The following is a 22,514-nucleotide window of genomic DNA, read 5'->3' on the forward strand; positions in this document are numbered from 1 at the left end:
CTTTATGGCCGGCAGGAAGGAATAAGAGTGCATGGGAATTGGAACTGCATACTAGCCGCACACCTAATTCTTGATATTGAATAAAAAGTTTCTTTGCGGTGGAGCACCAAGACGGAATTCGATATAAGCACGAGCGCGTTCTAAGCGCCGGCAAAATTAACCTGAATGTCAAACTAAATGTCATTAAAACGCGTCAATGTTATCGCTTTGATAACGTAAATACTTCCTGCAACACAGCCACGCAGCGGAAGTATGCTCGACAATGTTTTTTTAGCGCCCGAAGCGCGGCTATATGCAGGCGCGGCCGCGGAACTGCCGCAGCCCCGCAGTCCCCAAAGAAACGCCCGCACCGCGGCGCGCCAGTCGGTGCAAAATGGCCGCGCCCAGGAGAGGCTCAAAAATCTGGTCTATATAGCCTCAGGAACGGCGGCCCCTCAGAACTGGCCAATCCAAAGGCAGCACTCGACGGCAGTCCGAAAGGACCAATCAGCGATCGCGCGGGCCAACCGCTTCAAATTTTGCCGCGCGCGGTGGCGTCCGGGAGAGAAGGAATCTGGCGCCTCGCTGTCTGGCACCCAGCGACGTGTCCAGGCACGTTGCTCGCCGATGCTTCTCCTTAGACACCGCTGTCTTACGGCGCAGCATCGTGGCTTGTCAAGGGAGCGTTAGGGCGCGTTGCCTTGCGGCGCAGCACCAGGGCCTGTCAAAGGGACGTTCGCAGCAGAAAGTTTGCGACCTGCAGAATTGGAATCCGGGCGGGTTTCCCGGCATAACAATGGATAGATTTGAATCCTTGAATATCGCGGAGTTCGCAAAAAGTTGTGCAGACGCCCTTAGTCCCCCGGGCCGTATTTTTTGAAAATAGTTTCCTGAATCATCCTTGTGCATAACTATGAAACCGCATTAGGAACGAGTCGGTGAATCTTATACACCCGTTGATAACGCATGTCGGTGCCGTACAGCACGCAATCACAGAGTTATTAACCACGTGACAGGGACCACAACATTCCGGAGTCCCAAGACCCCAGTGGCAGCGAAGCTGATGTGGCAAGCCCCGAAAGCGTTCGCCCAGGCAGGAGGTGTGCAGCAACCCGGTAAGCAAGTCCTGCCACTGCCTTTGGCGCCACGCCCCCTGCATGAAACCCGCTGAGTTATGTTCCTTATCTGCCGACTTCATTCACTTTATGTGGGTATTTTTCAGTGCTCGCGAAGGCTTATAGCATGCTTTCATCACTTGCATAAGAGGAATGGGTTCCCCACGTTGCCTTCTAGACCCTGACCTCAAGTGTTGTTTCATTTTGTGTGTGTTTTGTTTATCATGCGTAGCTTAATAGCGAGCGCCGTCCCTCTACACCTTTCCCCCAGATTAAAAAAATTCAAAAAAGAAACGGGCCACAGGGCATGATACATGAAATCTTACCTGCAGCTTCACTCACCTGCATTTCATTCAACATGGCCAAGTTACTCGTGCTGTCACATGCTAGTCACTCACCAGTGCTGCTTTGTGGACCCTCGTCCAATGCTTGACCTGCTATGTCTCGATCACAGTGTGAGAGGCAAGACGTCAGCTGTCAAGACGGGATGTTGTAAATCCCACCATGAGCGTGAAAACAACCTCTAGGAAAATGACAACACGCAAGCGCCGATTTCGCTTGTTTGTCGGCTGGTGTATTACAGTTATATGGAACCACTTGACCACGCTTTGGCACGGGTACACGTAATATCGACGTCGTTTAGCAGGTTCGAGCAGTGCTTGAAATGAGTCGGGTGCCAAATAAGTTAAAAAAAGCATTTTACTGAACGGTTAAAGTAAAGTGCCGTACTTAAACATGCATGTCCTGTCAAGCCATAATGGAAGGCTTCTGTTGGTTCCTTAAAACACGAGTGTACAAAAACGCATTGTGAACCCAGACCTTCCTTCATTTCACATAAAAAAAATTACCAAACCTACGTGATTGGGAAAATAGAACAAAAATTCATAAATAAATATATTTACCACTAAACGGAAGGTGTCTATAGAAATTTCAAGTTATATAGAAATTTCTAGCTTTATAAACATCTTATACTTCCCCGTTTCATAAGTGGTAAGAATTTCCTGTTTGTCTTTATATCTGCATTAAAGTGCCCACCCATCCTGCCAACCTGGCCGGTGGCAGCAAGCGGTTGATCGCGAGAGTTCACCGTTGTCAGCCTTAACCCGTGCAGCCCACATCTCTTTCTCACCACCCAGGGAGCCAGGTTTGCGCACTTTCTTTCCTTAAAATTATCGGAGTGTAAAACGTAAATGCCAACGCCAATGAACACAGTGAATGCCGACGGCCTATGGCTTGAGCGCCACGCTTCTACCATAGCGTGTCAATGAGTGCAGCCCACATCTCTCTCTCATCACCCCACGTACCTATAAGCGCGATTCAGGCCCAGTTATGCGCACTATGGCTTTAGCGCCGCATTTCTGGCAGAACATTGTCAATGCCAACGTATGCAGCGCACATCTGTCACTACTGCCACCAGCCGGGGTGGCTCAGTGGTTAAGGCGCCCGTGTGCTATGCGATGTCTGCGCACGTTAAAGATCCCCGGAGGTCGAAATTAGCAGGAGACCTCCACGCACCTCTTTCTGATCCCGACCAAAGCTAAATGTCCAAACCCAGCGCATCCAAGCAAGAACGACCAAGTCGGTAGGGCTTATTGGGTGCTTTTCTTCCCCGTTTGCGCTTTCATTCATTTTTCAAACGAAGTCTGCATTGATCACGTTTGTGATTGCCTTCTACGTGTCTTTCAAGATTCAAGTTCGTGTGCTTCTAATGAACAGTTCATTTAAATGTGAGCGGCAGGTATATGAGCTTCTCTTTGTGAGTTGTCTCAGTGAAGTATACGAAGCAAGTACTTAAAGGAGGAGTTGGCATAGACTGCGAAGTATTGAGGGGTAACGAACGATATAACTCTAGAGCAAGTAATGGCTGCAGTTCCTTAATCCTAGAGAGAAGCATCTAGGAGAGCAGCAATAGGGTTCAGTGCATTTAGCAGGTACTCTCAGGTCATGGGTGGTAATTTACTGCATCAAGTGATAATTGTGCCATCTTGCCAGTGCTCATCTATGCGGCAGAAGCTTGGAGGTAATCGGAAGGGTTTAAAATTGGGTTTAGGAGAACACAGCGAGGTGTGGAAAGGAAAATGACAGGTGTGATGTAAGCAAAGACAGGAAGAGAGTATAAAGTAGATAAGGGAAGAAAGGTGAGTCAATGGCATCCTATGCCTCCTTAGGTAAAGAAGACGAAATGGGAGCGGGCAGAGCATGTAAGGTGGAGGACAGAGATAAGCGATAGTTGTTAATGACAACTGAGTAGATTCCAAGGAGAGGCAAGCATAGCACGGGCAACTTAGCGAAATCGGTAGGTCACAAAAGCGGGATAGTCCCATTTCGCCACTATAGTTGCAAACGCAAGCTCAGTGCGACCTCTGCATTGAGAGCCGGGGACTGCCTAGCGGACTACTTAGCATACTGAAGTGAACGCGCTTCCCGCTCTCAGCAGTCCGCTTAAGAGTGAGCAGGCTTCGCGCTTCCTCCTTCTTTTTCCACCATGGCGCAGCAGCTTAAAGGGGGTTCTTGGGCTGGTCTGGGCTCGCCTATTTGTTGAGGTCTCGGTTTTTGGGGTCCAATGAAATGAGCGCGATATGAGGAATTGATTGCGAGTGTTTTTGTGGTCCAGGCCCGCGAAACAACATCGCTGGCGGAGCAGCTCCTTGTGGGAAGATGCTGGATAACTGTTCAACTCCCGCCCATCATCCCTCGGCCCATTTACACGGCCACAAGGTGAGCAATAGACACAATTTATATACCAGGTTAGTCAGGGAAGACTAAGCAATTCTCAAAACTAGATTTTTGTTTACGTAAAAACATTGCTTTTTCAGATAGGATTGCTATCTATAATTTTAAGTAGTAATTATAAGCTATAATTTTAAGTATTAATTCAGTTAAAAAAATTTAATAACAACTTTAGAACAATTAGACATAGTCGCCTAGTTGCGATCAACTCAAAGTCAAAACATTGTTTACTTTCGAACTTATGAGGCAGTGCATAAAAAATATTTGGACCGATAGGCGTGAGGCTAGTGAAACGTTCCAGTACAAAATGAAGTACGCCAGGCAGCCGTAATCAGCAAAAAAATTAAAAAAGAAAAACGAAACAAACAGGAATGAAATGACTCGGAACAAAATACGCACTTCAAGCAACACTTCATACCAAAGCAAATTTTAAAAAGGCGAAGAAAAACAAGTAGCACAGAGTGGTGAGGAACCGGAATGAAAAGTTCACAAAGGTAAACAAAGGTGTGGTTTAGTGCCCTATCTCTCTCGGTATTTTATTAATGCAAACGTCGGTATATGTCGGGCTGATTGCTATTTTCACCTTACTGTGCTTTGTCCTCTTTGAATATAACCCCTCTCTCCGTGCGCCATAACATAGATTCACTGACGTTCCTCAACTGCATCGCTAATTCACTTCATCATGTCACACCTATGTGTATCTTGCACCTTTGTAGCTCAATAAACGGAGTGTCATCACAGCCGTAATGTTAATACATACTTAGGTCGTACTAACAAGTTCAGTTGTTTCCCTCGGACTATTGAACATTGGAACTAAATTCCTTTCATAACGCTGTCGCTTCCATGAAACTCAGTTTGAGCAGCTATCAATACACTTTTGTGTGCGTGCTCATTTTTTATTGCCTCATTCTATTAGTTACAGCGTCTCTATCACACTGTTCACGCTATATATGCTAACATGTTAGATGAAGCTTTTGTGTGTGTGTGTTACACCCTGCCATTTTTGTATGATTTTTTAGGCCCACTTCCGTAATATACTCAACAGGGGCTGCACTATGTATAAAAATAATTAATTAATAAACTTCATGGCCATACTATTTTTTCCGCTTGCGTAGCTTATTTTGGGCTCAGACAGACCAGGGGGCAAATTATGTAACGCTCTTATGTTAATACAATTCCAAAATAAAATATAAGCCATGATACCTATTGGTCAGGCTTGTTCCCGGTAGGTGCGCCTCTGGGGCGTGGTCGGAGACGACGAATAGCAGCTGGGCTTTGAAGATGTTTTGGAGTTGCCGCCATATTCAGAGATTAAGAGCGTTAGGCACTTAGGCAATTAGGCCCCAGGTTTCAACTTACACAGGGGTGTGACGGCGCTTCTCAAACACCACAGCTGGATACCCGTCCGATACTCTCACTCTAATAGTTTGATAGCATTCTCTTTCCTCTTGAGTAAATTCTCCCGTCATCGTGTGCTGGACCACTCTTGTGGATGCATTTTATTTATTTTGTTTTTTCAGTCTCCCTAAAAGACAGACGCTGAAGCAATCACATAATGTAAAAAAAGCCCAGAAAAGGCAACACATCCTTTTTTGTGTGGTTTGATCCACCGTCGGAGGGAGGTGGATTCAGAATCAACACGGGCAGTGTACGTGCACAGGCATATCTTTTTGAGCAAAGATGAAGGCCCAATAATGAAAAAAACAGAGGACGCCTACCTATAACGGCAAATGGTACAAGTTAAACAGAAGCCATCGGTGGCCGCTTATGCCAAGGAGGTGGTGCCAACTGAGGTTTCTATAATCCTTTCGTGGTCGGTCTGCGTCCGCTTCTGACGATAACACACGATCGCTGGTTCGCGACTGGCACACTTGAGGTCCTGATAAGATTACGAGCTGGACTTCGTAAAGAATCAATGACGACGCAGCAGGGCTTGACTGGTTTGCAGGTGCCAACCCTGCGTGCATTACCGGATCTCAGTGAATGGGACGTAGATGGCCTTGAAATGTATGGTGTTCGAGGAATGTGTCTCCATCTTCTACGGTCATACCTCACTGATCGAAAACAGGCTGTTTTCTGTGATGGACATGGATCCACTCTTCAGGTTATAAACTGTGGCGTGCCTCAGGGCAGCCTTTTAGGTCCTTTTCTCTTTAACGTATACATAAATGACCTCGTGAACATTGACAGTGACGTTAAATTCATTCTGTACGCAGATGACACCAGTATTTTCTTAACGGGCTCCTCAACAGATCACTTATTAAATCGCGGTAATGCTGTTCTTAAAACTTTGCATGCGTGGTCCGTTCAAAATGGGTTGTCTATTAATACCAATAAATCTAAAGCTGTTTTCTCCAGACCTAAAAACGTCAAAATTAACTTAAACGATGATCTTCAACATGGGAACCATAAAATAGAAATAGTGGACACCTTCAGATCACTCGGGGTAATTTTTGACGCCTGTATGAGCTGCACCGCACACGCAACACATATTCGTAAAAAATTAGCTCCTCCCGTTAGTTTTCTTGCTCGGTACCGCCCTGAATTTCCTCCCTGTATAAAACGAATGATTTATCATGCGCTATTCCAATCACACATTAACTATTGCCACATAGTTTGGGCTTCCACATCCAAAACAAATCTACAGAAAATTCTAATTCTCCAAAAGAAAGCTCTCAGGATTATCGCAGGTGCGAGTTTTACTGCCCATACGGCTGAATTGTTTATTAAGTATGAAGTAATTCGTGTAAATATTTTTTTTGAGTACCGCCTATTATACTATCTCAAATTTTCTTCACCATCAATATGCAATTTTTTGCTTAATATCGCAATGTTAAAGCCCGCAGAAAAGTATGTTCAACCCCCATCAGCTGCAAAATGGACACTTCCACGCGCTAGAACTAATTATGGTAAACAAGCACTTAATTTTCTTATACCTAATGTTCTAAACAGCTACGAATCTAACCAGCTTAGCATGTATAACCTCCGACCACATGATTTAAAAGTGTACTTTGTAAATAATATTCCATAACTTCTTTTCATATATTGTAGTTTGTGTATGTATCGGTGTCCTTTTCCCATTTGTCATCAACCCAGCAGTGTGTATAACTTTCAAATGCATTTGTTCAGTTTTAATTGTTTTTTCTAGTTTCAAACTACATCTCTGTGTAGCAATCCGTTCAATCGTAAATATTATAAATTCTTTCTATAGTGTGCTCGTATGCGACCTGCCACCGTTGTATGTATGTGTTTATCTTATTTATTATTTTGTAATGACTCTTAGATGAGTCACAGGCATTTTCAAGCTATCTTCTTTAGGTTTTGGCCTGTGGCTCATTCTAAAGGATGTGCACATTTGTGAAATAAAGTTTGGATTCAATTCAATTCAGTACTATAACTCCAATGCCAAATGGCCACTTTTTCGTTGTAAAAGTATAGACTTGAAACTTGGCTGGAGCCATGAGCTCTCAGTTTACGCCTCGGGTCGAGGGTGGTGCCGAAATGGGGTTAGTGGTGAAGTAGGTTGTATATCAAACCAACAAATGTATTCCACTGTCGATAAAGGCGCCATATCATTGAGCAAGGTCCGGGTTTGGCAACACGCATTCTCGTTTGTCACAAGGCGCTCAAGCGGGGGGTCTGGTCATTTTGATGCCAACCTAGCCCTGCTACTCGGTGCAGCGCTGGAAACGCGCTTCCACCAGAAAGCCTTAATAAGTGGAAGGGCGCTTTCAATGCTGGGGTCCCTCATCTGGAATAAACAGTACACGTTCATGACATGCGGATCCGCGATATCCAGACGCCGAAGCGCCTGGTGTTACCTTCTCTTTGACAAATCGTGTGGCTTCGCTGTTTTGCTCTTGACGCCTGTTTAATAGCTACTGCGTCATTTGCCACCGTCCCTGTCAGGTGTCTAGCTTTTTTCGCCGTTTGTGCTTTTCGAATTCATGCTCTACGCTTGAAGTGCTTTGCACCAGGAGTGCAATGTGGCAGGCACAGAGTTAGTGGTCGGGACGTGATGCTGTGATGAATACCGTAAGTGGAATCGTAGAAAAAGAGCCCCAAGAATGCTATGATTTTATGCAGTTCCCGTGAGTTGAGTATACGTCGAAACTCATGTCGAGAAGGGAGAAAAAGTCAAACCGCGAAAGCAGCATAATTCAAGCTGCTTGAACAATAACGAAAATATTTACTCTTGCAAACGAATATCCCTTGGCGACCCTGTTTTAATTCCGCATAAAATTTCAAGGTCTTTGAGCAGGATTGTTCAGTGTTCGATGTGGCTCTTGTGTCTTAAAAAATTGCTTTCTCAAAGGTCGGAATATTAATCGCGAAGTCTTTTGAGCAAAACTACTGATAGATGTTGTCTTTTTTGGGTGCTTATCATATATTTGTACCTCCAGACTTAGAGGAGACGTCGCCTCCTTTCAGAAATGCGGTGAAGTGGTTCCTAACAGCTTAAAATAATATCAGTACACCTTAAGGGGCACAGCATTCTGCGTATTGATACCGTGCAGGTGTCGGGGTGGTCGTTCGGCCCGTGCCGAACACCACGACACCGACGGCACCATTCAAGAAGACGATGAAGACATCCTTGCACCTACGTCATCTCGGGCAAGGCGCACAAGACAGCCAGGCCGAGCTTCCTGGTAAGCACAAACTCCTCCTTTGCCCCTACACACCGGATTCGTCGGGTTACTTTTGACAAAGCGAAATTTCTTTCGCGCAAATTGTGTTCCTGCTCGGCATACGTAGGTATTATCCTGCCTCTGCAAACTATCTTTGCATTCACAGTAGCATTTAATACCTGCTGTCTATGCATCTCTACAGAAACATTCGCTATTTTTTCGGAGAGGCAACCTTTCTGTGCTCGCCTTTCAAGAGGCTAGTTTCCTTTTAGAGCCGCAATGAAATGTTACTGATATGGTCCACGCTTTGGGGAAGGGCTGCCAGAAAAAAGACAAATCAACTTACAACAGCTTGAAGCTGGAGAGTTGGGCACTGAAACGTTTGGAACTAGGCAGGACAAACGTAGAGGCGGTAAAAAAAAGGTAGGAGAAGGTGCGTCAGAAATCCTGAGCTTCAAAGTAAATTCTAACCTGTCCATAAAGAAATTATTTATACCGAAATTTTGTATATAGCAGATGAATAACCTTTCGCCTTTGTAGCTAAAAAATGCGAAAGAATCCTTTTTTCAGTTTCGAAAAGCTGCATCGCCCCTATCTTTTTGAATCAGCTGGAAGACATTTCTCATCATTTATCTGTTTCGTGCAACCTCACTGCTTGTACATGATATTATCGCACTTACTGTCGTCACATTATCATAAACTTCGCAAGAGACACGCTTTACTATACAGGCTGTTTTTTTAACCGTCTACATAAATAAAGGCGCTGGTAGTATCGTGAATGCCACCTTCACGGAATGTATACAGGGTGTTTCACCTAAGACTTTCTGCAATTTTTAAAAATAAGCTATTTGAATTATATGCGCGCTTTTTCTGGCATAGCATTGTGACTGGGGTAGTACATCATAATGCAGCTAAGACGTGCTAACTAGCAGGTTTGTTAACCAATATTGAATAGTTAACTTTTAAACTATTACTGTTGGGCTCCTTAATTATTGAGAGGCGTGTAGCCCATCGTAAGAAATATCCATATCCGTTTTTAGATTTTCGAGAACGCGATTATCCTCGGCGCTGTGGCCCAACAAATTTCGCCTACATCGCGCCAAAATACATGCGATTTGAGAAGCTTGCAGGCAAAGCAACCTCTCCAGTGCACGTAACTCGTCGAAATAGCCAAAATTTGTTGGGCCACAGCGCCGAGGATAATCGCGTTCTCGAAATTCTAAAAACGGATATGGACATCACTTACGATGGGCTACATGCCTCTCTATAATTAAGGAGCCCAACGGTAATAGTTTAAAAGTTAACTATTAAATATTGGTTAACAAGCCTGCTAGTTAGCACGTCTTAGCTGTATTATGATGTACTACACCACTGACAATGCTATGCCAGAAAAAGCGCGCATCTAATTCAAATAGCTTATTTTTAAAAATTGCAGAAAGTCTTAGGTGAAACACCCTGTATTTATCTCTGTGAACAAAAGATAAGAAAATAGCGGCCAAATTTATCGAACTATTTAGCCAAACTTAGTTAATTAAATTTTTAACTCTTGACCTTACGCTGCATATTGCAATCGCAATATTGAAGACTTAAAATTCAAAGCTAATACATTTTGCAGCATGCCAGTAAGTGCAACAGATATTTAGATATTCGTGATTGATTTTTCAGCTTTTCGGATTCGATTCTGAAACTGAACGCTCGGAGTGCGCCGGAAATCCCGTCAATGATACTATGTAAGACATTGGAAAAAGGATAACCGACGGCACCAAGGCTGTAGCTGCGGCTGCGGCAGGCAGACGCTCGAGAAGAGCGCGAGCGCATAGTCACTGCTTACACACACTCACACGCGCACACAGACACACACACGCACACGCGCACACAGACACACACACGCACACACACGCACGCGCGCACGCACACGCACACGCACACACACACTGTTACAGACTAGAAGGCGACAAAGTGGGCAGTGGCGCGGCACGGAGCGCTCGCACTAGGCCCACCGCCATTAAATTCGTATCATCGCCATCTGTCATCACGCCTACTTCTTCGGCTTGCCATCGTGCAATATTTGGTGTGTGGTGCAGGGTGATCATCGCCATACTGGTCCTGAAGCTTCGGCATGCTACGTCTGCCGTGGTCGTCCGCCTCGTGTTCCTGGTCCGCGACGCCCGGCTGTGCCCCAGCACGCCTGACCAGAACTTACCTCGCCGTTCGCCCCAGCCCCGTCGAAGGCCTCGAACTCAAGACACGACGCTCCTATTACTAGACCCTAAGCGACCGGACGATCCGAGACACGTGAGCACACTGCCACCCCGCGCCTGCCATTTGGTGCGCCCATGGACCTCGGTCGCCGGCTCCAGGTGGCCCGTGTGCCGGAAGATTGGTGGACCAGCGCTCATCCGATCACCTGCTTATCTTTTTCATCGTGACGACGCCAAGCCCTGCATCTCCTTCCCTTCTGTGTTCATTACCCCTGCCACGCCCATCGTCACATCTGTCTTCATCGTCACTGCTTTTCAAGTTCGCACGATCGGGACGATTACTCTGTAGCCCCGGGTTGTGTCACGGATTAAAAAACGACTCAGTGGGCAGTGGCGCGGCATGGAGCGCGCGCGCTAGGCCCACCGCGATAAAAATTATATCATGGCCATTCCTCATCATGCCTAGTTCTTTGGCTCGCCGTCACGTATATATATATATATATATATATATATATATATATATATATATATATAAACTTAAGTAAAAGGAGTGACATCGCTTCATGTCGAAACATTTATTAGGGCGACGTTTCGGCCAGAAGCTGGGTTCATCAGGAATTAGTATGAATGTTTGGCACGTGATTTTACAAGGGGGAAGCAAGAAAGAGGGGAAGAGAAGGAAAAAAAGGAGGGGGGAGGTATGGGAATTGAAAGCAGGTGAGAAAAATGTACACGAAAAAAGTCGGGGTGCGTAGGTTTTTCTCCGGGATTTTTTCCCGGGCTGTCATTAAACCGCGTTAGATCCCTCACCCACTCAGCCCTATTCTGGTCTCTTAATGTTGCACCTATCATTGTTATTTCAGGTGCTTGATGATCTGTCATTAACTTAAGCTGAACCCTTATCGTTAGCTTCCATGTTCCCTATAGGTGAGTTCTGGTAATATTCATGGCTTCGATTTCAAATCTCACTTCCCCAATTTTTATTGCGAAAGCAATACTGCTAGCGTTCGTGCCTTCAGCGGGGCGCGGCGGTAGTTACCATTGAACGTTAGCTTGACCTCTGTTGTTACGTCACACCAGCTGCGAAAAATCAGAGCCCCAGCTCGCGCTGTGAGTGTGTAGCGGCGGTAGCTACCAACAGCGGTGAGCCTCGCGCTCCTCGGCTAGGGGCGCTACAGCCGGAGTGACGTCACACCAGCTGCGAAAAACCAGGGCACCAGCTCGCGCCGTCAGCCTGGAGCGGTGGTAGCTACCAACAGCGGTGAGCCTCGCGCTCCTCCGCTAGGGGCGCTACAGCCGGTGTGACGTCACACCAGCTGCGAAAAACCAGGGCCCCAGCTCGCGCCGTCAGTCTGGAGCGGTGGTAGCTACCAACAGCGGTGAGCCTCGCGCTCCTCCGCTAGGGGCGCTACAGCCGGTGTGACGTCACACCAGCTGCGAAAAACCAGGGCCCCAGCTCGCGCCGTCAGTCTGCAGCGGTGGTAGCTACCAACAGCGGTGAGCCTCGCGCTCCTCCGCTAGGGGCGCTACAGCCGGTGTGACGTCACACCAGCTGTGAAAAACCAGGGCCCCAGCTCGCGCCGTCAGTCTGGAGCGGTGGTAGCTACCAACAGCGGTGAGCCTCGCGCTCCTCCGCTAGGGGCTCTACAGCCGGTGTGACGTCACACCAGCTGCGAAAAACCAGGGCACCAGCTCGCGCCGTCAGTCTGGAGCGGTGGTAGCTACCAACAGCGGTGAGCCTCGCGCTCCTCCGCTAGGGGCGCTACAGCCGGTGTGACGTCACACCAGCTGCGAAAAACCAGGGCCCCAGCTCGCGCCGTCGGTGTGGAGCGGCGGTAGCTACCAACAGCGGTAAGCGGTTGTAGCGCCCCCTAGCGGGAGGAGCACGAGGCTCACCGCTTTACGGTGCGGTTTGGGTGTCCACCGTGATGACAGAGAATTACTGCGCCATTTCTTTTCCTCAAAAAGCCTTGCGTTCAAAGGGCAAGGCATCGCGCTGAATGGGTGGTGGCGTTCCTCCCTTCCTGTACGGTGCGGTACGGGTGTCCACCGAGATGGCAGAGAATTACTGCGTAATTTCCTTTCCTCAAAAGCGTCGCGCTCAAAGGGCAAGGCATCGCGCCGAACGGGTGGTGGCGTTCAGTGCAATGCCTAGCGGCGCTACAACACGCTGTCGCGTTGCACTCCTAAAGGCGAAGCTTAAGCGTCATTAACTAACTTTGATAACATAACATAACCCTTACTAAGAGCACCACCAAGACACACCACCAGCCAACCTAGGCGCAGTCAGGGGAAATTGCTTTCGCAATTACTGGGGCTTAACCAAGCTAAGCCTCAGCCAATTTTTTATTCACAGTAATTAATTGACGTAGTCATCTTCATACTGTCATTTCAATCATGCTAAGACATCGTTAACTCAACTGACCTAATGTTTTAGTCGTTTTCATTGCACAGCTTCGCATGTGACGTCGCCACACTCATGACCAATAGGAAGTTACCAGCACACCGGAGTCTACGACTACGCCGGGGTCCTCAAAACAGGACCGTTAACTTTGTCTCTTTAGGGCTTCTGGCTCAGTGCAGCTTTGCTGGTGAAGCAGCCCGGTGGTGGCGATAGAAATGTTTAATTTTCAGTCAGTTTCTTATGAAAGATACGAATACAGTGAACATAACGCGTTTTTAATTTAAACACTGTGAACTACCTAAACGGAATAACTTAAATACACTTGCACAGTCCAATGAAGGCAGGCTATTATGGACGCGCCTTTTTTTTTTTTACCGGATTGTTGGTTTTCGGGGATAGGGAATAATTGCTGTATAATTGCTACATGCGCACCTCAGCAGCGCCAGGAGCGAAGGGAGGAAGGTGGGAGTGAAAGAAGAAATAGAGAAACAGGTGCCGTAGCGGAGGGTCCCGAAATAGTTTGACCACCTGGGGATCTTTACCGTGCACTGACATCGCACAGAACGCTGGCGAATTATGCGTTTCGCCTCCAGTGAAACGCGACCGCCGCTCTCGGATTCGAACCGGGGCATTGCAGCTCAGTAGCCGAGCTCTGGAACCACTAAGCCACTTCATGATTCTTATTACTATTAACATTTTTAACCGGAGAAGCTGTTACCGAAAGCATCACGGTGAACCCCTTCTCTCAATGCTTTTTTTTTTTTTTTACCAGGAGGCTATTATAGGAAGGCTCTGGAGAGAGGAGGGTTGCTGCTAGCGGTCAATACGGCCCTGGCGACGAAGCAGGATTTTGGCTCACCTTCCTGTCGGTGCGCTGTAAGGACATCTTTCGCCGTTTTACCTGATTAATTAAGCATTTGATGCAACGATGGAGCTCCGCGTCGCTAAATGCTCGCGTGCACCCTTGTTCTTATATGGTGTAGGCAGGTAAGGCAAACATAAAAATCCATCAATCATTTTGCACGCCTACTTTTGTAGCCGCTGTAATGAGAAGATGGGAAGGAGGTACGTGTGACCAGTGTAGTTACATTGCGTAGTTACAGTGCAGTTACATTGGGAACAGCCATTCAGACGCTTCAGCAGCGTACTCCCTTCGCGCAGCTGGCGGCGCTGCCCCAGTAGCTGGTTCATGCGGTGCACACAGGTCGGCACATCTGCGTATGTGCATCAGCGCACTTTGCAGGCAATAACACCGTAGACCGCGGAACATCAGAGCGGCGATGAAACACTCCCCTGCGCGAAGTAGTTTCTCGATTAGTGCGATCGCACACGCGTAGCCGCAGGCATCAGCAGGACCTCGATGAGACGAAAGCTCTAGCCTTAGCTCTCACACGTCCCCAGTAGTTGCGTCACACAGAAGAGCCTGCTCGAAAAACAGCCGCTACCCGCGAACGCTGCAAGTGCTATTGGGAGGGTGCCTTCGAAGCGAATTTCATGAACTTCTTTAACAGAGCATAGCTTGTTCGTAATTTTCTAAATTTGTACTCTACGCTTTCCTAGCCGCGTTACGCTTAATATTTTGATCGTAAAACTCGAATGCGCAATACCTCACTTGATTTGCAGCCTGTTCGCTGGCACCTAGATATTAGCCTAGTACAAAGTATTTGCCAGGTACGTTGCTTGGTAACAGCAATAAACATCGTTATCTGCATGTTGACAATTTTAAAATGCCAGAAATATGCGCTGCACATCATGTTTATCTGTAATTTGTCTTTTTTTTTACTTTTCATGTGCTCTCCCTGAATATGATTTCTTGCGCAGCAGATTTACGAACGTACCACCGCGGTGGCTCAGCGGTTACGGTGCTCGGCTGCTGGCCCGAAAGACGCCGGTTTGATCTCGGCTGCTGTGGTCGAATTTCGATGGAGGTGAAATTGTAGAGGCCCGTGTACTGTTGTATGTCAGTGCACGTTAAAGAACGCCAGGTGGTCGGAATTTCCGGAGCCCTTCACTACGGCATACCTCATAGCCTTAGTCACTTCGGGACGCTAAACCACCAAAAACTGTAAATCAAACATTTACGAACGCCAGATATATTATTCTCATTACTCTGATCCCGCTGAATGTTCATTATAGGTTAGTACTTTCCTGCATCAATTTTGCTTGTCTACTGGCCATAAATAACCGTGATCTCTTTTCAGGCATCAGGACACTGTTTCAAATAATATAATCTCCTTGAACAACTCTAATGGTGCCAGATATGTGTGCTGTTCAATGCTAACGATGTCTACGATATCAAGAGTAAAGTAAAAATGCACTCAACGATCTTAGTACTCGGTAAAGAGGTATAAGAGCAACGCTCTTCTGAGTTGTTTCTGAGAACTGACTGAACAACGTTTGTTTTTCTCAATTTTGGAATAAGCAGATTGAATTCAGACATTTGGTAATTTTTCCTTATTAAGAAGTATTTTTCAGTGCGGCGAAGGACGCCTAAAACAAGATGTCGAAAATGAAAGTTAGTTTAATCATTTTACGAACGTTTTGGGTTTTATTTATGGTTTAGTGTCTCAGAGCAACTCAAGCAATAGGGAACGCCGTAGCTGAGGACTCCAGATAACTTCGACCTCCTGGAGCTCTTCAGCGCGCACTGACATCTTGTAGTAAAAGGGTGTCTAGAATTTCCCCTGCAACGAAATGCGACCACCGGCGCAGGGATCTTGCCTGCGTATTTTGACTCAGCAGCCGAGCGCCGTAATCACTGAGCCAGCGGGACGACATTCAGTTAATTATTTCTCCGCATATTTCGTGGCAGAGAGATATTTGGTTTTCTGATTAGCTTTTTACTTGGGTGTATGATATCCGAACGGTATTGTGAAAATTTATATAGAAATAAAAAGACTTGACTTTTGGTGAACACTGGTTGCGCCATTTCTACTGGACGGAGCAGCTTCGGTTACACGGCAGTGGCTCAAATGGTAGGATCTTGAAACGTCTGCACTATGCTTCTTCTTCGGCAGGTTTTACAGCTGTCTTAGCGGCGCTGAGCTTTAACGTGAGCCTCATGTTTGGCTGTAGCCGCACGGAGACTCGAAACTTCGTGCGGCTCCTAGGTACCTGTACGAGTGAGGTGATCACGTGGAGACGAGCGCCATCTTATATTCCCTTGTGAGGATAAATGCCCTCCAATTTATTATTCGCAATAATAGAAATGATGCCAAGAAAGCAAGAACAGATATGTCTTGAAAACACCCTTAAGCTCAGAACTAAGGAATATCAAACTGCTCTTCTATGGCCAGATGTATCCCTCGCTCCTACAAATATAGTTGAGGCCTCCGCCTAAAGAATATCAACTTTATTTCTGGGCCTTCGTCAAGAACGATTACTTTGGACATTGTTTTCAAGCAACCTCAGATAGTTCTATAAAATCGATCCAATGCTAATTATTTTCTTTTGCCTCTATAACAATTTCTGAAATTTCAGCGGCGCAAAACAAGACTTGGTGCTCTGCTTTGCAACATGGTTACTGTATGTGGTCTTACATGAATGTGTTGATGGTTTTTTTTTGACGACTTCATAGTTTGGCAGCTGAAGGAGAAAACAGGAGTGATTGTTCCTGGTAACTCGTGTCTTTTTTGTTCTAAAGCTGGTTCTATGGTCACCACTCTCGGAACGCCGTAAGAGATAGATGCAGAATAATTTCGAAAGTGGGTACTCCCAAATAATTTTTGAGTACGAGATTTTTCCAAAAACTATCATGACTCATCATTGTTTCTTTATTTGCTGGGGCATCAGTGGCCTTATGGGCAAGAACTTTCCGGGAAGCAGTCAGGGTATTTTCCTTCCTTCTCTGGTGTGACGAAACACGGCGGGCTAGTGATAACAGCGCCGCATCTGTAACTGATATTTTTGCCAAGATCAAAAGGAAGAAAAGAACTCAAAGCAAACAAAAAATGCGAAGGAACACTGAAATGTTGAAAATCAGTACGCGCAACTTTGGTAGAGATCTCCTTAACGCAGAGTAAGCAAAATTTTTACGTCGTTGGTTTTCTATCTATCGTGATATAAAAAAGCCATTAGGTCTTGGAAGAAGATGAAGATAGGAGTTTTATGGCGCAAGGGCGCCGGCCGAATAACGTCATGGCGGAGGGTATTTTAGTTTACTCAAGGTGGGGTCAGAGATCCATTTCGGAAGAATTTCACCCTGAATAAGCCGAGCACAAGGCTAGGAGATCATTGTACCGATTGCATCACCGCTGGGTACCCAGCGGCACTGGGGATCAAACCCCGCACCTCCCGCATGCAAGGCGTATGCTAAAATCGCTTAAGGTGTGGTCAGAGGCCCATCTTGGAGCAATTTCACCCTGAATAAGCCGAGCACAAGGCTAGGAGATCATTGTACCGATTGCATCACCGCTGGGTACCCAGCGGCACTGGGGATCAAACCCCGCACCTCCCGCATGCAAGGCGTATGCTAAAATCACTTGAGGTGTGGTCAGAGGCCCATCTTGGAGCAATTTCACCCTGAATAAGCCGAGCACAAGGCTAGGAGATCATTGTACCGATTGCATCACCGCTGGGTACCCAGCGGCATTGGGGATCAAACCCCGCACCTCCCGCATGCAAGGCGTATGCTAAAATCACTTAAGGTGTGGTCAGAGGCCCATCTTGGAGCAATTTCACCCTGAATAAGCTGAGCACAAGGCTAGGAGATCATTGTACCGATTGCATCACCGCTGGGTACCCAGCGGCACTGGGGATCAAACCCCGCACCTCCCGCATGCAAGGCGTATGCTAAAATCACTTAAGGTGTGGTCAGAGGCCCATCTTGGAGCAATTTCACCCTGAATAAGCCGAGCACAAGGCTAGGAGATCATTGTACCGATTGCATCACCGCTGGGTACCCAGCGGCACTGGCGATCAAACCCCGCACCTCCCGCATGCAAGGCGTATGCTAAAATCACTTAAGGTGTGGTCAGAGGCCCATCTTGGAGCAATTTCCCCCTGAATAAGCCGAGCACAAGGCTAGGAGATCATTGTACCGATTGCATCACCGCTGGGTACCCAGCGGCACTGGGGATCAAACCCCGCACCTCCCGCATGCAAGGCGTATGCTAAAATAACTTAAGGTGTGGTCAGAGGCCCATCTTGGAACAATTTCACCCTGAATAAGCCGAGCACAAGGCTAGGAGATCATTGTACCGATTGCATCACCGCTGGGTACCCAGCGGCACTGGGGATCAAACCCCGCACCTCCCGCATGCAAGGCGTATGCTAAAATCACTTAAGGTGTGGTCAGAGGCCCATCTTGGAGCAATTTCCCCCTGAATAAGCCGAGCACAAGGCTAGGAGATCATTGTACCGATTGCATCACCGCTGGGTACCCAGCGGCACTGGGGATCAAACCCCGCACCTCCCGCATGCAAGGCGTATGCTAAAATCACTTAAGGTGTGGTCAGAGGCCCATCTTGGAGCAATTTCACCCTGAATAAGCCGAGCACAAGGCTAGGAGATCATTCTACCGATTGCATCACCGCTGGGTACCCAGCGGCACTGGGGATCAAACCCCGCACCTCCCGCATGCAAGGCGTATGCTAAAATCACTTAAGGTGTGGTCAGAGGCCCATCTTGGAGCAATTTCACCCTGAATAAGCCGAGCACAAGGCTAGGAGATCATTGTACCGATTGCATCACCGCTGGGTACCCAGCGGCACTGGGGATCAAACCCCGCACCTCCCGCATGCAAGGCGTATGCTAAAATCACTTAAGGTGTGGTCAGAGGCCCATCTTGGAGCAATTTCACCCTGAATAAGCCGAGCACAAGGCTAGGAGATCATTGTACCGATTGCATCACCGCTGGGTACCCAGCGGCACTGGGGATCAAACCCCGCACCTCCCGCATGCAAGGCGTATGCTAAAATCACTTAAGGTGTGGTCAGAGGCCCATCTTGGAGCAATTTCACCCTGAATAAGCCGAGCACAAGGCTAGGAGATCATTGTACCGATTGCATCACCGCTGGGTACCCAGCGTCACTGGGGATCAAACCCCGCACCTCCCGCATGCAAGGCGTATGCTAAAATCACTTAAGGTGTGGTCAGAGGCCCATCTTGGAGCAATTTCACCCTGAATAAGCCGAGCACAAGGCTAGGAGATCCTTGTACCGATTGCATCACCGCTGGGTACCCAGCGGCACTGGGGATCAAACCCCGCACCTCCCGCATGCAAGGCGTATGCTAAAATCACTTAAGGTGTGGTCAGAGGCCCATCTTGGAGCAATTTCACCCTGAATAAGCCGAGCACAAGGCTAGGAGATCATTGTACCGATTGCATCACCGCTGGGTACCCAGCGGCACTGGGGATCAAACCCCGCACCTCCCGCATGCAAGGCGTATGCTAAAATCACTTAAGGTGTGGTCAGAGGCCCATCTTGGAGCAATTTCCCCCTGAATAAGCCGAGCACAAGGCTAGGAGATCATTGTACCGATTGCATCACCGCTGGGTACCCAGCGGCACTGGGGATCAAACCCCGCACCTCCCGCATGCAAGGCGTATGCTAAAATCACTTAAGGTGTGGCCAGAGGCCCATCTTGGAGCAATTTCACCCTGAATAAGCCGAGCACAAGGCTAGGAGATCATTGTACCGATTGCATCACCGCTGGGTACCCAGCGGCACTGGGGATCAAACCCCGCACCTCCCGCATGCAAGGCGTATGCTAAAATCACTTAAGGTGTGGTCAGAGGCCCATCTTGGAGCAATTTCACCCTGAATAAGCCGAGCACAAGGCTAGGAGATCATTGTACCGATTGCATCACCGCTGGGTACCCAGCGGCACTGGGGATCAAACCCCGCACCTCCCGCATGCAAGGCGTATGCTAAAATCACTTAAGGTGTGGTCAGAGGCCCATCTTGGAGCAATTTCACCCTGAATAAGCCGAGCACAAGGCTAGGAGATCATTGTACCGATTGCATCACCGCTGGGTACCCAGCGGCACTGGGGATCAAACCCCGCACCTCCCGCATGCAAGGCGTATGCTAAAATCACTTAAGGTGTGGTCAGAGGCCCATCTTGGAGCAATTTCACCCTGAATAAGCCGAGCACAAGGCTAGGAGATCATTGTACCGATTGCATCACCGCTGGGTACCCAGCGGCACTGGGGATCAAACCCCGCACCTCCCGCATGCAAGGCGTATGCTAAAATCACTTAAGGTGTGGTCAGAGGCTCATCTTGGAACAATTTCACCCTGAATAAGCCGAGCACAAGGCTAGGAGATCATTGTACCGATTGCATCACCGCTGGGTACCCAGCGGCACTGGGGATCAAACCCCGCACCTCCCGCATGCAAGGCGTATGCTAAAATCACTTAAGGTGTGGTCAGAGGCCCATCTTGGAGCAATTTCACCCTGAATAAGCCGAGCACAAGGCTAGGAGATCATTGTACCGATTGCATCACCGCTGGGTACCCAGCGGCACTGGGGATCAAACCCCGCACCTCCCGCATGCAAGGCGTATGCTAAAATCACTTAAGGTGTGGTCAGAGGCCCATCTTGGAGCAATTTCCCCCTGAATAAGCCGAGCACAAGGCTAGGAGATCATTGTACCGATTGCATCACCGCTGGGTACCCAGCGGCACTGGGGATCAAACCCCGCACCTCCCGCATGCAAGGCGTATGCTAAAATAACTTAAGGTGTGGTCAGAGGCCCATCTTGGAGCAATTTCCCCCTGAATAAGCCGAGCACAAGGCTAGGAGATCATTGTACCGATTGCATCACCGCTGGGTACCCAGCGGCACTGGGGATCAAACCCCGCACCTCCCGCATGCAAGGCGTATGCTAAAATCACTTAAGGTGTGGCCAGAGGCCCATTTTGGAGCAATTTCACCCTCAATAAGCCGAGCACAAGGCTAGGAGATCATTGTACCGATTGCATCACCGCTGGGTACCCAGCGGCACTGGGGATCAAACCCCGCACCTCCCGCATGCAAGGAGTATGCTAAAATCACTTAAGGTGTGGTCAGAGGCCCATCTTGGAGCAATTTCACCCTGAATAAGCCGAGCACAAGGCTAGGAGATCATTGTACCGATTGCATCACCGCTGGGTACCCAGCGGCACTGGGGATCAAACCCCGTACCTCCCGCATGCAAGGCGTATGCTAAAATCACTTAAGGTGTGGTCAGAGGCCCATCTTGGAGCAATTTCACCCTGAATAAGCCGAGCACAAGGCTAGGAGATCATTGTACCGATTGCATCACCGCTGGGTACCCAGCGGCACTGGGGATCAAACCCCGCACCTCCCGCATGCAAGGCGTATGCTAAAATCACTTAAGGTGTGGTCAGAGGCCCATCTTGGAGCAATTTCACCCTGAATAAGCCGAGCACAAGGCTAGGAGATCATTGTACCGATTGCATCACCGCTGGGTACCCAGCGGCACTGGGGATCAAACCCCGCACCTCCCGCATGCAAGGCGTATGCTAAAATCACTTAAGGTGTGGTCAGAGGCCCATCTTGGAACAATTTCACCCTGAATAAGCCGAGCACAAGGCTAGGAGATCATTGTACCGATTGCATCACCGCTGGGTACCCAGCGGCACTGGGGATCAAACCCCGCACCTCCCGCATGCAAGGCGTATGCTAAAATCACTTAAGGTGTGGTCAGAGGCCCATCTTGGAGCAATTTCACCCTGAATAAGCCGAGCACAAGGCTAGGAGATCATTGTACCGATTGCATCACCGCTGGGTACCCAGCGGCACTGGGGATCAAACCCCGCACCTCCCGCATGCAAGGCGTATGCTAAAATAACTTAAGGTGTGGTCAGAGGCCCATCTTGGAACAATTTCACCCTGAATAAGCCGAGCACAAGGCTAGGAGATCATTGTACCGATTGCATCACCGCTGGGTACCCAGCGGCACTGGGGATCAAACCCCGCACCTCCCGCATGCAAGGCGTATGCTAAAATCACTTAAGGTGTGGTCAGAGGCCCATCTTGGAGCAATTTCACCCTGAATAAGCCGAGCACAAGGCTAGGAGATCATTGTACCGATTGCATCACCGCTGGGTACCCAGCGGCACTGGGGATCAAACCCCGCACCTCCCGCATGCAAGGCGTATGCTAAAATCACTTAAGGTGTGGTCAGAGGCCCATCTTGGAGCAATTTCACCCTGAATAAGCCGAGCACAAGGCTAGGAGATCATTGTACCGATTGCATCACCGCTGGGTACCCAGCGGCACTGGGGATCAAACCCCGCACCTGCCGCATGCAAGGCGTATGCTAAAATCACTTAAGGTGTGGTCAGAGGCCCATCTTGGAGCAATTTCACCCTGAATAAGCCGAGCACAAGGCTAGGAGATCATTGTACCGATTGCATCACCGCTGGGTACCCAGCGGCACTGGGGATCAAACCCCGCACCTCCCGCATGCAAGGCGTATGCTAAAATCACTTAAGGTGTGGTCAGA

General features: G+C 48.2%; 1 protein-coding gene across 4 annotated transcripts in view; it reads left to right on the forward strand.

The window, feature by feature from the left end:
• LOC149346351 (uncharacterized) overlaps positions 1-10,673 on the forward strand; it is a 39,606-nt gene extending 28,933 nt beyond the window's left edge. For 2 of the 4 annotated variants that reach the window (XM_089586372.1, XM_089586376.1), the window contains 5 exons: positions 996-1,094; positions 2,123-2,238; positions 3,709-3,812; positions 8,342-8,473; positions 10,537-10,673. In XM_089586372.1, coding sequence (XP_089442498.1) covers positions 996-1,094; positions 2,123-2,238; positions 3,709-3,812; positions 8,342-8,410 — 388 coding nt within the window. In that variant the 3' untranslated portion in view covers positions 8,411-8,473; positions 10,537-10,673. The remainder of the gene's footprint in view (positions 1-995; positions 1,095-2,122; positions 2,239-3,708; positions 3,813-8,341; positions 8,474-10,536) is intronic. The other 2 variants (XM_089586373.1, XM_089586375.1) reach the window with 1 other exon arrangement.
• The last annotated feature ends 11,841 nt before the right edge of the window (positions 10,674-22,514 follow it).

The sequence above is a fragment of the Amblyomma mixtum genome, chromosome 4, assembly GCF_055824585.1.
Source record: "Amblyomma mixtum isolate Tamu chromosome 4, ASM5582458v1, whole genome shotgun sequence".
In the NCBI taxonomy this organism is placed as follows: domain Eukaryota; kingdom Metazoa; phylum Arthropoda; class Arachnida; order Ixodida; family Ixodidae; genus Amblyomma; species Amblyomma mixtum.